This window comes from Hylobates moloch, unplaced genomic scaffold, assembly GCF_009828535.3.
Source record: "Hylobates moloch isolate HMO894 unplaced genomic scaffold, HMol_V3 SCAFFOLD_16, whole genome shotgun sequence".
Classification (NCBI taxonomy): domain Eukaryota; kingdom Metazoa; phylum Chordata; class Mammalia; order Primates; family Hylobatidae; genus Hylobates; species Hylobates moloch.
The window spans coordinates 58482759-58498611 of NW_026652291.1; the positions used below are offsets into that span (position 1 = coordinate 58482759).

General features: G+C 42.3%; 1 protein-coding gene and 1 pseudogene across 10 annotated transcripts in view; one reads left to right on the plus strand and one right to left on the minus strand.

Annotated features, from left to right (window-relative positions):
* Positions 1-15853, minus strand: part of CHD8 (chromodomain helicase DNA binding protein 8) — a 71868-nt gene that overhangs the window by 27201 nt on the left and 28814 nt on the right. For 9 of the 10 annotated variants that reach the window (XM_032180393.2, XM_032180387.2, XM_058429945.1 and 6 more), the window contains 7 exons: positions 15046-15431; positions 13807-13921; positions 3249-3431; positions 3098-3166; positions 2171-2226; positions 1534-1651; positions 117-200 (listed from right to left, as the gene is read on the minus strand). In XM_032180393.2, the coding sequence (XP_032036284.1) occupies positions 117-200; positions 1534-1651; positions 2171-2226; positions 3098-3166; positions 3249-3431; positions 13807-13921; positions 15046-15431 (1011 nt within the window). Of the gene's footprint in view, positions 1-116; positions 201-1533; positions 1652-2170; positions 2227-3097; positions 3167-3248; positions 3432-13806; positions 13922-14951; positions 14977-15045; positions 15432-15853 lie in introns of those variants that run through there. The other variant, XM_058429948.1, reaches the window with a different exon arrangement.
* Positions 7155-7495, plus strand: LOC116485099 (eukaryotic translation initiation factor 4E-binding protein 1-like; annotated as a pseudogene).

The following is a 15853-nucleotide window of genomic DNA, read 5'->3' on the forward strand; positions in this document are numbered from 1 at the left end:
AAATACCTTTTCAGTCCAAGGGATTTTGCATCCATACCCGAAAAATAAAGGATTGGCAAACCCACCAGCAGAAATCTAAGAGGATGTTCACGTTACTCCATGCCTCACCAACTCACCTCCCCATTGTCCTTGTCAATACTGTGAGACTCATCCAATATCCTATCCACCTCTACGTAGTCTGGATTAAAGGGCTCTTCATCCTAGATGAGTTATGAAACCAAACAATAAGACCAAAAGATCACTGTCCAGTAAGCCCACTCCTCTACCTCACCTTTAGCAGAGAATCCTAGTTCAAAATTTTTAAAGAAATTAGAAGCTATCCAATGGGCGTTCTCCTTTTTCGTAACATCAAATCCTATGAATTTACCAGGGTCTATACCTGACTTCTCACCTGCTACCAGTGAGTGTCTCTTTCTAACAGACGTCCTTCTCTCCATATATGCTCTGGTGTTCATTGCTTCTTGTATTCTTAGGAATCCCTCTACTGAGTCATTGCCATAAATACACGTATATGTTCCACATTTCACATTTCCAAATAAGACCTCTTTTGATTCTACATCTCCCGCAACTATTTTTCTACTCTGCTTTACACCTAAACCTTTTTTTTTTTTTTTTTTTTTTGAGATAGAGCCTTGCTCTGTCATCCAGGCTGGAGTGCAGTAGTGCGATCTTGGCTCACTGCAACCTCCACCTCCTAGGTTCAAGTGATTCTCCTGCTTCAGCCTCCCGAGTAGCTGGGATTACAGGCGTCTGCCACTACGCCCGGCTAATTTTTGTATTTTTAGTAGAGACGGGGTTTCACTGTGTTGGCCATGCTAGTCTCAAACTCCTGACCTCTTGAGGTCAGGAGATCACTTGTGATCTGCCTGCCTTGGCCTCCTGAAGTGCTGGGATTACAAGCATGAGCCACTGCGCCCGGCCCCATACCTACACTTTTTCAAGGGTTTAAACACATGCTATTTCCATTCCTTCATCTCTTTCACTTGTCCATCCATTCCACTTTTTCTTCTACTTGCAACATACAACCAAAACTACTCTTATCAAGGATGAACGCTGCAAATATAACAGGCATATTTCTGCACTCATCTTGCTCCAGTGTTTAGGAGTAAACCTGGATATTGGAAATTAAAGCTCCTTTATCCCTATTTCTAATCCACTGGATTAGAAATTTGAGAAAATAAATGGTCTCTCTTAATAATAGGTCTACAGAAACCATCAATAGCTAAAGAAAGACAGAGGAAGAAGAATGTCTCAAGTGGACCAGCAGTCAGTGTATCACCAGTTTTGAAAATACTTCATGTGCATTGAGGAAATCAATTTCAAAATACCCTATAACTAATAAATGAACCATATTTAAACCTGAGAAAACAACACAAGGGCAGTTAAGTAAGGGAAGTCAATGACCAAAATTAAAAGTTTACACCCACATATACAAACCAATTACAAGTATTTTGAAGAATCAGCCAAGGCTGACAACTCCAGTAATTTGTGCTTCTATGAAAAAAATGGCAGGCAATACCTATTCCTAATTACCTCATGGAAGAAGTGTCTCATCTGAGCCATTTTGGTTTTGAAGCGCTTTAATTTTTGATGTATCCTCTTATCCTTCTCTAGTTGGGAGATAGTAGCCCATTCACAATGCAGATAGGAGCTAAGGGGGATGGAAAAATCCAGTCATGGTGCAAGTAAAAGAAGGTGGCAGGCTACTGTCTGAAATTTTGGGATTAGTCAGAAGCAGACATAACAAATACAGGCTTAAATTGTGAGACAGTCTCTTAGGTCAGTGCTTCTGAAACTCTAATTTGTATACAAACCACCTGGTATGGGATGTGCTTGAAAGCCCACATTTCTAAAAAGCACCCAGGTAATGCTAATTCTGCTGATCCACGGGCCATATTTTGAGTAGCAAGATCTTAGTGCTAAACTAAGGTAAAGAGAATCACAAGACATTTTATCAGGAACCACCCTCACCCCACTTACCTACAAGGAAATAATAAGAGTCATGTCAATTCCTGAATTTCTCTCTGAATAGCCATTTTTCCCCATTAAAAACAGCAATCTGGGATACAAGACTATAAAAAAGGGACACATTCCAACCCAGGATACCCAGGAGAACTTTTTACCACCCTGTGGAATTTGGGGTGACAAGCTTTTTGCACAGATCACGTACTAGTTCTTGTACTTGACAAAGAATTCTTCTGCTTCAGTATATTGTCCAGAAGGGAGCTAAGAAAAAAGAAATAAATTAGTCACTAGTCCCTTATTCGTAAAAGAATGAACTTTTTAATTTTAACCACACATTGCAGAACTTCATACCAATAATCTGAATACATTAATAACTCAGAGATTAAGGAACTAGTCTGATACTTCAATAATAGAGGCCTGATAGCTGGAAAAAGTAAGCCTTTACCCACTCTAAACAGATAAGTAAAAGAAGCACCAGTAAAGCAGTTCCTGTTTTCTAGCTAACTTTCCCCCATCATCTCTCACAACTACACTCTAGCAATATATCTGACATCCAAAGGTGCTCATTAAATAAAGCCTGTGAACATAGCATTATGGGTTAATATTAAGATGGAGAAGCCGGGCGCGGTGGCTCAAGCCTGTAATCCCAGCACTTTGGGAGGCTGAGGCGGGCGGATCACGAGGTCAGGAGATCGAGACCATCCTGGCTAACACGGTGAAACCCCGTCTCTACTAAAAAAACACAAAAAATTAGCCGGGCGTGTTGGCGGGCGCCTGTATTCCCAGCTACTCGGGAGGCTGAGGCAGGAGAATGGCGTGAACCCAGGAGGTGGAGGTTGCGGTGAGCCGAGATCGCGCCACTGCACTCCAGCCTGGGGGACAGAGAAAGACTCCGTCTCAAAAAAAAAAAAAAAAAAAAAAAAAAAAAAAGATGGAGAAAAGCCAGGCACAGTGGTGCACAATGGTAGTCTCAGATACTCAGGAGGCTGACGCAGAAGAATAGCTCAAGCCCAGAAGTTCATAGTGTGCTACGATCATATCTATGAATAGCCACTGCACTTTAGCCTGGGTAACATAGTGAGACTCTATTTCAAAAATAAAAAATAAAATAATAATAATAAAAAGCCCTCACCTCCTTCTTCACAATCCGCATAGAAAGCACTTTGTCTACAATGGCTGCATCTTCTTCACTGGGATTCTCCTGCAGCAAAAGATGCAGTCAGTCAACAGATGATTGTGACCAGCAAGGCAATCCTCTGAAATCACTTGAGTTTACAGCTTACCACAAAGAACTGCATGGAAGGCAAAGTCTCGCCATCTGGTTCTTGCACTGGTTCAGGGAGGATAGGCTCAGGTTTTATTGGACCAGTTACATCCACCTCTTCTTCTTCTTCATCGTCTGTGATCTTTATATCCAGGTCCTCTGTATATTTTTTTCGCTTAACTTGGCGGTTTGAGCGTCTCTTCTGTAGAGCAAAAAGTAGTTAGAGTGACTAGTTAGGTCTCTCACAGAGAAGACTTTTAAAATTATTTGCTCATGGTCATATACTTAGATTTTACTCCAAAATTTTCATGAAAAATCAGACCAAAAGATGATAAGGAGACTATTTGCCAAACAATGTGATTATGCTATGTATTGACCATATATCAATTTGCTTAACTGCTTTATGAAAGGCCAAGAATCCACTGAGAAAAACCTGTCCACTAGTGGCAAGAAGCTCTGGGAAATCAAAACTGGATTCTCAGGCTGCAGGTGCAATATAATTCACACTAGAAGCAACCCGTTAGTGCAAAAATGCAAGAATATTTTGTTTCCATTTTTTGCTTTTTTGTCTTAGTTCTAAAGGTTTTTTTTGTTTTAATAAACAGAATCTACTGTATGTACTATTCTGCCACTTACTTTTTTACTTAATGATATTTCCCGGAAATGTTTTCCATATACATTTTTGATTTACCTTATTCTTTCAAGTGGCTGAATTAAACATTTTCTAATTAAATAATTTAAGTAACACTTTCAGCTCATGGTAAAAAACTGGGAAGGAGGCTTGGTACAGTGGCTCATGCCTGTAATACCAGCACTGTGGGAGGCTGAGGCAGGCAGATCACCTGAGGTCGGGAGTTTGAGACCAGCCTGGCCAACATGGTGAAACCCTGTCTCTGCTAAAAATACAAAAATTAGCCGGGCCTTATTTTTCAATTATGATTATCTCTCTGGAAAACCTCAAAGGATCAAATGAAAGAACTACTGAAACTAGTAAACTTGAATGGTATAAAACTAATTTTTAAAAAATCAATAGCATTTCTACATATAATCAACCAGAAAATATAATAAAAGATCCCATTTATGAAAACACAAAGATTAATTATCTACAAAACTAAATTGGCTGGGAGTGGTGACTCACACCTGTAATCCTAGCACTTTGGGAGGCCGAGGCAGGTGGATCACCTGAGGTCAAGAGTTTGAGACCAGCCTGGTCAACATGGTGAAACTCTGCTAAAAATACAAAAATTAGCTGGGCCTGGTGGCGGATGCCTGTAGTCCCAGCTACTCAAGAGGCTGAGGCAGGAGAATCGCTTGAACCCGGGGGGTGGAGGTTGCAGTGAGCAAACTTCATTAGTATAAAATTAATTTTATACCAATACAAATATAATTTTATATTTAAAAATGTTATATTTTTGTTTTACCAACAGACTGGCAAAACCCAGCAAGTTTGTTCAAAATATTTTTAAGTAAGAATTCATACATTTTTGGTGAGAGTACGCATAGGCACAACTTCCATGAAGAAAAATTTGGCAACACCCTTTGACCTATCAATTCCACTTCAAAGATACTAACCTATGAATTTGCATATGTGCACAAATCTCTGGAGCATTACTTGTGGGAGTAGGAGACCAGAAAAAACCTAAAGGCCCATCAACAGGGGATTGGTTCAATAAATTACGCTATAGCCTTAAAACTGAATCATACTATAGAACTATTAAAAAAGAGTGCAGGCTGGGTGCAGTGGCTCACATCTGTAATCATAGCACTTTGGGAGACTGAGGTGGGAGGATCACTAGAGCCCAGGTGTTCAAGACCAGCCTGGGCAACATAGTGAGACCCTGTCTCTATTTTATAAAAAATATAAAAATAGCCGGGCACTGTGGCTCACGCCTGTAATCCTAGCACTTAGGGAGGCCAAGGCAGGCGGATCACGAGGTCAGGAGATCGAGACCATCCTGGCTAACAAGGTGAAACCCCGTCTCTACTAAAAATACAAAAACTAGCTGGGCGTGGTGGCAGGTGCCTGTAGTCCCAGCTACTTGGGAGGCTGAGGCAGGAGAATGGCATGAACCCAGGAGGCGGAGCTTGCAGTGAGCCGAGATCGTGCCACTGCACTCCAGCCTGGGAGACAGAGTGAGACTCTGTCTCAAAAAAATATATATATATGTGTGTGTGTGTGTGTGTGTGTGTGTATATATATACACACACATACATACATAAAAAAGAATGGGGTAGATATATAATACCAAATGTTGAAGATGTGTATCAACTGGAACTCTATTGGTGAAGTATAAAATGACATAATCACTTTAGAAAACAGATTCCTACAAAGTCACGTTTATATATTCATAAAGTCAAATATTACTGAAGAAAAAAATAAACTACTCATTTATTTAGCATGGATGAATTATCAAAAACATTATGCCTTTCTCATTGATGTGTGGGCAGAAGAAAAAGAACAACAAAAAATTATACTGAAAGAAGTGAGACCCAAAAGTACATACTGTATGATACTACTTAAAAGTTCAAGGCCGGGCACGGTGGATCACACCTGTAATCCCAGCACTTTGGAAGGCCAAGGCGGGCAGATCATTCAAGGTCAGGAGTTCGAGACCAGCCTGCCCAACATGGTGAAACACTGTCTCTACTAAAAATACAAAAAAATGAGATGGGCATGGTGGTGTGCACCTGTAATCCCAGCTACTCAGGAGGCTGAGGCACGAGGATCACTTGAATGCAGGAGGTGGAGGTTGCATTGAGCCAAGATTACACCACTGCACTCTAGCCTGGGTGAGAGTGAGACCCTGCCTTAAAAAATAAAACAGCCAGGCGCAGTGGCCCATGTCTGTAATCCCAGCACTTTGGGAGGCCAAGGCAGGCGTATCACGAGGTCAGGAGATCGAGACCATCCTGGCTAACACGGTGAAACCCCGTCTCTACTAAAAATATAAAAAAATTAGCTGGGCGTGGTGGCGGGCGCCTGTAGTCCTAGCTACTCGGAAGGCTGAGGCAAGAGAATGGCATGAACCCAGGAGGCGGAGCTTGCAGTGAGCTGAGATCGCGCCACTGCACTCCAGTCCAGCCTGGGCGACAGAGGAAGACTCTGTCTCAATAAATAAATAAATAAATAAATAAATAAATAAATAAATAAATAAAGTTAAAAAATAGGCTAAGTTAATCTATGGTAAGAGACAGCAGAACAGCAGTTAGTTGCCTATGCCCTGGAGTGAGGAACTGGACTGACTACAGGGAGTACAGGGGAACTTACTGGGGTGATGGAAACATTTTCTTCACTTGGTGAAGTAACTTGGATACATTTGTCAAAACTATACAAATAACATTTGTGCATATTTTATGATATGTATATTCTACTTCATTTTAAAAAGTCTGGGAGGATATATAAACTAAATTATTTCTAGAGAGTATTTCTAGAAGATACTTTCTACTTTTTACTTTATATATTTCTGGATGACTTGATTTTTATCACATCCATCATACAGTATTCTTAAAATGACCTTTTTAAAAAAAAAATTTAGGAAACACTTTAAACAAGTACTTAGATTTGCTTTAAAATAATCCAGGGTGGGCCAGGAGCGGTGGCTCATGTCTGTAATCCTAGCACTTTGGGAGGCCGAGGTGGGAGGACTGCCTGAGCTCAGGAGTTCAAGACCAGCCTGAGCAACATGGTGAAACCCCGTCTCTACTAAAAATATAAAAAAATCACCCAGGCGTGGCAGCACGTGCCTGTAGTCTCAGCTACTCCGGAGGCTGAGGCAGGAGACTTGCTGGAACCCGGGAGGTGGAGGTTGCAGTGAGCTGACATCGCGCCACTGCACTCCAGCCTGGGCAAGAGAGCAAGACTCTGTCTCCAAAAAAATAAAAATAACAAAAAAAAAATAATCCTGGGTGGCGTGCACTGGAGACCATGTCTGGGGACAGCAGCTGCAGCCAGACCCTGAGCCGGGCCATCCTTGCCACTCGCTGGGTGGTGCTGGGCAAAGGCATGCAGCTACAGCACAACCCCCCAGGGGCACAGTCTTCAGCGCCACCCTGGGAGGTACCAGGATCATCTACGACTAGAAATTCCTGGAGTGTCAGAACTCACCCATGACCAAAACACCCCCGAGGGATCTGCCCACCATTCCTGGGGTCACCAGTCCTGCCAGTGATGAGCCCCCAAAAGAAGCCAGCCAGAGCCACCTGTGCAATGGCCCAGAAGGTAAGTGGGCGGGCCGTGAGGAATCACAAGTTGAGATGGACATTTAAAGGACCAGCCATCAGATTGCGCATTGCCTGTGGGCTCCTCCAGGCCTTTCTGGGAGGAATCACACCAGCCAGGCCTTATGAAAGTTATCACACTGGGCAGGCGTGGGACGTGGGGTTGGCCACCCCAGCCTTCTCTCCCTCACTCAGGGCCCCTGCCCTCTCCTCTTTGTGAAAACTAGCAGATTATCTCCTAGCGCCCTAGTGCCTCTGCTGATGCAGGAGCTGCTGCCCCAAAGGGTGTGACCCCTGCCAGCACACCTTGCAGCAGAGTGCTAGGAGTGCCAGGAAGTGGACAAGAACGAGCCCTTCCTTCCAAATAATCCAATGATTGGCTCTTCTAGCCCTGTGCTCTGGGGGTGCAGCCACCCCTTCTTTAGGTTGATGTGCCTGGGAAAGCTCCCCCCGCCTCCTTCCACAAGAGAGGAAATAAAAAGCCACTTTCGCCACAGGGCCAAGGGTTGGGCCCTGTCTGAAAAAATAAAATAATCCAAAAGGTGGGCAGGACTAGAGTGGAAGTAAGGACAGTGGGAAGTGAGCCATCTGTTGATAAATATTAAAGTGGGAGAATGGGAACATGGGACTTCATTAAAAATCTACTTTTGTGTATGTCTGAAAATTTTCCTAATAAAAAAGAGAGTAGAGGAGGAGAATGGGTAGATCTATCTTTTCCACTAAAGAACAACCTCCAAGATGTATCATTAGGGAAAACACACAGTAGAGGAAAAGTAGGTACGGAATATTAATATTTAGTGGAAGTAGAAGTAGACTGTTCATGAAAGTAAGAAATACTTCTAGAAGGATATACAAGAAATTGGTAACAGAGGCTACCTCTGGGGAGAACTGGGAGACTGTGAGGCTGGGTTCTAGGAAACTTTTTACAGTGTCTACTTTATTGCACTGTTGTAATTTTTCTCATACACGTATTTTTTTTTTTTTTTTTGAAACGGAGTTTCGCTCTTGTTGCCCAGGCTGGAGTGCAATGGCATGATCTCAGCTCACTGCAACCTCTGCCTCCCGGGTTCAAGCGATTCTCCTGCCTCAGCCTCCAGAGTGGCTGGGATTACAAGAATGCACCACCATGCCCAGCTAATTTTGTATTTTTAGAAGAGACAGGGTTTCTTCATGTTGGTCAGGCTGGACTCGAACTCCTGACCTCAGGTGATCCACGTGCCTCAGCCTCCCAAAGTGCTGGGATTACAGGCATGAGCCACCACACCTGGCCTCATATATGTATTTTTAAACTGAAAAATCAAATGGCAAATGGTCCAGTTAAAAAAATTTCACACAGGGCCAAAGGATAAAAAATTAAAGTACAATAATCATGACCCACTTACCATTCAACCCTTCTCTTCAAAGATACATATTCTTATCCATTTCTTGTATATCCTTCCAGAAAAAAATGGATGCATATACATATATGTACACACACAGACACACATACATACTTTAAACATTAAAAAAAGATACTACATTCACTTTTTTTCATTAATAAGTCCTCCTTATTAGCCATTCCAACCTACTTCATTCCAACCTATTTCATTGTATTCATGCCATCTAGTATTCTACTGCATGAATATTGCCAATTTTACTTAACTATTTCTCCACCAATGGACATCTATTTTTTAGACATTTTTGCTATTGCAAATATTGCTACAATACATATATCACTGCATTCTTTTGAGAACATATTCATAAGGTAATTTCCTAGGTGCAGAATCACTGAGTGAAATTAACATCCTAAATTTTTCTATATATTGAAACACCGACTTGCCAAAAAGATTGTCCCAATTAACATTCCCATCAACTGTGTCTAAGTGTCTGTTCCTTAACTTCATTGCCAATATTGTCATTCTCACTTGTCATAGACTGAATTGTATCCCACCACCAAATCTATATGTTGAAGCCCCTAACCCCCAGTACCTCAGAATGTGAGTGTATTAGGAAATTGGAAATAGGGCTTGCAACAGTCATTAAGTTAAAATAAGGCCACCAATGTGAGCCCTAATCCAATCTGACTAGTGTCCTTACAGAAGGAAGAAATTTGGACACACAAAAAGACACCAGGGATGTGTACCAACAGAGGAAAGATCACGTGAAGACACAATGAGAAGGCGGCCTTCTGCAAGCCAAGAAAGCCTTCAGGAGAAAACAAACTTGCAGACCATTTGATCTTGGATTTCTAGCCTCCAGAACTATAAGGAAATAAATGTCCAGGCCGAGCGCAGTGACTCACACCTGTAATTCTAGCACATTGGGAGGACAAGGCAGGTGAATCACCTGAGGTCAAAAGATTGAGACCAGCCTGGCCGACATGGTGAAACTCCATCTCTACTAAAAATACAAAAATTAGCTGGGCGTGGTGGCACACACCTATGATCCCAGCTACTTGGGAGGCTGAGGCAGGAGAATCACTTGAACCTGGGAGGTGGAGGTTACAGTGAGCCGAAGATTGTGCCACTGCACTCCAGCCTGGGTGACAGAACGAGACCCTGTCTCAAAAAAAAAAAAGAAAAAGAAAAAGAAAAGAAAAGAAATGTCCATAGTTTAAGCCACCTAGTCTGTGGTATTTTGTTATGGTGGTCCTAGCCAACTAACAGACCACTTTCTAAATTTTAGTAATCTCTGTGTATTTTGTATTATTAAAAATTTCCTTCTTTTTTTTTTTAACAAATACTTTATTACTTTATTTGCATAACCCTCTAAGCCTTATTTAACCTTTACTTAAAAAACAAGTTCTAACAAATCACGTCCATTTTGTGTTGCTATAACAGAATACCCGGGATTGGGTAATTTATTTTAATAAAAAAAGAAATGTAGCCAGGTGCAGTGGCTCCTGCCTGTAATCCCAGAACTTTGGGAGGCTGAGGCAGGTGGGTCGCTTGAGGTCAGGAGTTGAATGCCAGCCTGACCAACACAGTGAAACCCTGTCTCTACTAAAAAATACAAAAATTAGCTGGGCGTGGTGGCTGGCGCACACCTGTAATCCCAGCTACTCAGGAGGCTGAGGTAGGACAATCGCTTGAACCTGGGAGGCAGAGGTTGCAGTGAGCCGAGATCGTGCCACTGCACCCCAGCCTGGGAAACAGCAAGACTTTGTCTCAGAAAAAAATAAAAAAAGAAGGCCAGGCATGTGGCTCACGCCTCTAATCCCAGCACTTTGGGAGGCCAAGGCAGGCGGATCACCTGAGGTCAGGAGTTTGAGACCAGCCAGGCCAACATGGCGAAACCCTGCCTGTACTAAAAATATAAAAATTAGCTGGGCGTGGTGGCGCCACCTGTAATCCCAGCTACTCGGGAGGCTGAGGCAGGAGCATCACTTGAACTGGGAGGCAGAGGTTGCAGTGAGCCAAGATCATGCCACTGCACTCCAGCTTGGGCAACAGAGCGGACTCTATCTCAAAAAATAAAAAAAAGAAAGAAAAATAAATTTATTTCTCACAGTTCTGAAGGCTGGTAAGTCCAATATCAAGGTGCCCACATTTGGCGAGGACCTTCTTGCCGCATCACCCCATGGCAGGAAGGTGACAGGTGAGAGCACAAGTGAGAGAAAGCAAGAGAGGTCCCCACTTGATTTTATAACAAACCTACTCTCTCAATGACATTAATCCATTCATGAGGGTAACGCCTTCATGACCTAATCACCTCTTAAGGGTCCCCCCTCTCAACACAGTTGCATGGGGGATTTAGCTTTCTATCCATGAACTTTTTTTTTTTGGCAGGGGGAGTCGGGGGGTGCAGTAACAGTCTCTCATTCTGTTGCCCAGGCTGGAGTGCAGTAGCATTATCATAGCTCACTGCAGCCTCAACTTCCTGGGCTCAAGAGATCCTCCTGCCTCAGCCTCCCAAAGTGCAGGGATTACAGGTATGAGCCACCATGCCTGGCTAACTCATGAACTTGGGGGACACATTCATCCACAGCATATGTATGTAAGTCTTAATATGTGTTCTTACTATGAGCCAAACACTGTTATATGTGCTTTATAAATATGTACATTTAATCCTTGAAGCAACCCTATTTGGTAAGTACTATTACCCACATTTTAAAGGTGAGGAAATTAAGGTACCAAGAGGCTAAGAAACTTGCTCAGAGTGACAAAGCTATTAAATGGTAGAGTTAAGAAAAGAACCCAAGAAATCTGGCTCCAGAGTCTGTGCTCTCAACCACTACGCTGTTCATGGAATTTTTTTGTTGTAATACCATACATAATTTTTATATTATCAAGTGTACCAATATTTTCCTTCATGACTTCTGAATTTTAATACACTCTTTACAAAGATTACTCCACTGGATAGTTACTTTAAAATGTATTCATGTCTTATAGACAGTTCATAAATTTCATCTTTTATATTTACACCTTCAATTCAGTTAAGATTTATTTTTAAGAAGGCAAAAAATCCAGCTTTTCCTAAATGGTTAGCCAGCTGTCCTAATTTATTGAATAATCTTTTTCCCTGTTGATTTTAAATGGTATTTTAATTATATATAGTAAATTTTCACAAGTATTTGAGTTGATTTCTAAGCTCTACTGTGTTTTATTAATCTTTTTTTCTTCTCCAATTTCAAAGTCTTAGTAATCATTATTTCATAATATATTCTAAATTTTTTTTTGGCCTCATTTTCCTTTTTAAAACTTTCTTGGCTATTGTTTTGCTTTGTTTTGTTTTTTTGAGATGGAGTTTCGCTCTGTCGCCCAGGCTGGAGTGCAGTGGCGCGATCTTGGCTCACTGCAAGCTCCGCCTCTTGGGTTCACGCCATTCTCCCGCCTCAGCCTCCTGAGTAGTTGGGACTACAGGCGCCCGCCACCACACCTGGCTAATTTTTTTGTATTTTTGGTAGACACGGGGTTTCACCGTGTTAGCCAGGATGGTCTTGATCTCCTGACCTCGTGATATGCCCGCCTCGGCCTCCCAAAGTGCTGGGATTACAGGCGTGAGCCACCGCGCCCAGCCCAGCTATTCTTACATAGTAATTTCCCCCAGAAAAACCCAAGTATCAGTTTGTCAGTGTACTGAATGTATATTATGAAAGAGGGGAGGCACTTATAAATATTAATAGAGAAACACTTAAGGTTTATTTAGTCCAAATTTCCATTTACAGATGAGAAACTGAGACTCAAGTAAGTTAAGTTGGCCAGGCCACAGAGCTACCTAGAAGCACTACGGGTCTCCTGAATCAGATTTTTTCTATGGTTGGAAACTACAGCCAAAGATGGTACCATAAGGAAACAAATCAGAGATGGAAGCCTACACTTCTGGTCTGGCTTCTTTTGGTCTCTTCCAACATCCCTCATCTTCAAAACGTAGCAAGAAACTTTGTGCCTAACTACCCTAGTTCACAGAGTCAGAATCCCAAAGTGTAGAAAAGGTAAGGCAAAAGGGATTCTTGGAGAGTTATGAGAGTCAAGTTCTGACCCAACCAGAAGGGCAATCAAGCAGCATGATTTCATATCATTTGCTTAATATTTGAAACACTGGAATTTCAGAAAATGAGTATTGCTATTTTTTTTTTTTTTTTTTGAGACAGAGACTCCCTCTGTTGCCCAGGCTGGAGTGCAATGGCACAATCTCGGCTCACTGCAACCTCCACCTCCCGGGTTCAAGTGATTCTCCTGCCTTAGCCTCCCAAGTAGCTGGGATTACGGGTGCCTGCCACCACACCCGGCTAATTTTTGTATTTTTAGTAGAGATGAGGTTTCACCACGTTGACTGGGCTAGTCTTCAACTCCTGACCTCAGGTGATCCATGCACCTCAGCCTCCCAAAGTGCTGGGATTACAGGTGTGAGCCACCATGCCTGGCCAAGTATCACTATTTTTATAGTAATATGCTCTTTGCCTAAAAAAAAAAATTTAAAGACACTGACCAGTGGGAGGCCAAGGCAGGCAGATCACGTGAGGTCAGGAGTTCAAGACCAGCTTGGCTAATGTGGTGAAACCTGGTCTCTACTAAAATAATACAAAAATTAGCTGGGCGTGGTGGTGCATGCCTATAATCCCAGTTACTCGGGGGGCTAAGGCAGGAGAATCGTTTGAAACCGGGAGGCAGAGGTTGCAGTAAGCTGAGATCATGCCACTGCACTTCAGGCCTGGGCGACAGAGCAAGACTCTGTCTCAAGAAGGAAAAAACAACAACAACAACAACAACAACAGAAAAAAGATATTGACCAGGTCCATTCACCTTATTTAGGCCTATGTCCAGTTTAGAAAAACCGAAGAAATGTGTATAGACTTACAATCTCTCAATATCTTCTTGGCTTGGTTAGCCATAATTAAACATGGTTTTTTCTACTAAATTCTTTTGGGATCCTTTTACCTGAATGCTGCTTTCTTCATCTTCTCGAGGTGACTGTGCAGGCATAACTTCCACATCTGAATTATCAGATGAGGTATTACGTTTTCTCTTCTTACCCACTACAGGAGTGATGGTGCTAAAAAGGAAAAACCAAATTCATTTTCAGTGAAAGCAAAGAAAATTTAGGAATAAAAAAACATAATTAATCTAAACCATCATATACAAAACTTCCAGACAGAAGTTTTCAGATCTTCAGTCAATAGGACACACAGCTAACTAAACAGGGTGTTTGAAAAAAAGAAGATATTAGGGTTTGTAAACCACTGACTGACCCTTATACCGTATTTGACAAATCCTTGTTATTACTGTTTACAAATACCTGAAGGAAGGTAGCACAAGATAGGAGAATAAATACCAGATTAAGAATTAGAACACTTGTTGCAGTTCCACTTCTGTCACTACAAAAGCATTAGTTTCATTATTTGTAAACATTAGGGAGATAATACCTGTCCTGACAGTCACTGAGGCTCAAATAAGAAATATAAAACTGTCTTTTAAAAGCTGAAAAATCCGGTACAAATATAAAGCATTATTATAATTGCACCACAAAGCCTGAAGAATCCCAGGGAGTAAAAGCTAGTAAGAAAGGAGAAGATACAGGACACGGAAGGGAAAGAGAGGACACTCAATTATGACAAGAATTATGTGGCAAGCCATCGCTTTTCTGTCAACACTGCTTAAAGCTAATGGTAGATGCTGAAATCTCCAATTCACAGAAGAGGTGCAAGAACAGGACAGCTATGTCTCCAGTAGTTCTCTTTTTACTGATGTGGGTGGTAGGAGGTAGTAAGAAATCTCTTTCACACTACAGTAATACAAAATCAGGACAAATATATGAATGCAGAGTCACAGCTTTTAAAGGTAACTCCCAACACAGTGACTATCTTTCCTGTGCCTTCGTGTTTTCCTCTTAAAATATGCTAATTTCAATTTTCCATTTAACAAATCCTATAAGCATTAGGACAGAAAAAAGAAAGGCCTTATTATCTTCTATAATAGATCACCTTGAACTATGTAGCTGGTAAATACACGTAAGTTCCTCAACGCTTCTTAGAAATGAGTGCTCTGCCCTCAAATGTCCCATCACAATAGCAAGGAGTACTCACTTGAGCTTGCTCTTGCACGTCCCATCCCAATAGCAAGGAGCACTCACTTGAGCTTGCTCTTGCACGTCCCATCACAGTAGCAAGGAGTACTCACTTGAGCTTGCTCTTGCCCTTTGTTTTGGAGGCACCAGATGTTTTACTCTTCTTTGGCTTCTCCTCTTTCAGCCTCTCCCCAGCGCTCTTTTTCCTGCGTTTCTTCTCACCTTCCTCCTCTGGCCGAACGCTGGGCAACTCGTCCTCATTTAAGACTCGAGGTATGTTCTGCTCACCGCGGGCACGGGCTCTCGCAATGGCCTCTGCTACAATCCGATTTGCTTTCTCTTGCTTCTTCTGGTGTTCCAATCTGCGGTTTTCTTCCATTCCTGTCTTTCCCCCCGAATGAGGAGCAGAGCTTGCTGGTGATGACAAAGCTGCCACTTCACTGGCACTTAGAACTTTAACTACAGAGAGCCCAGAAGAAGCCCCTTGGGAAGAGCCAGCCTGTAGAAATAAAGACACTACAATTTCAACTTGCTTGTAGTTAAATGGCCTAAATAAAATCCAGCTCTGAAGCAGGGGGGCTAGAAATTAGTTCTTTAATCCCTCAAGAACCAAGCTCAGACTAAATCTTATTGAACCTACACCTACTTTTTTTTTTTTTTTTTTTTGAGACGGAGTCTCACTCTGTGGCCCAGGCTGGAGTGCAGTGGCGCAATCTCGGCTCACTGCGAGCTCTGCCTCCCGGGTTCACGCCATTCTCCTGCCTCAGCCTCCCGAGTAGCTGGGACTACAGCCGCCCGCCACCACGCCCAGCTAATTTTTTGTATTTTTAGTAGAGACGGGGTTTCACCGTTTTAGCCAGGATGGTCTCGATCTCCTGACCTCGTGATCCGCCCGCCTCAGCCTCCCAAAGTGCTGGGATT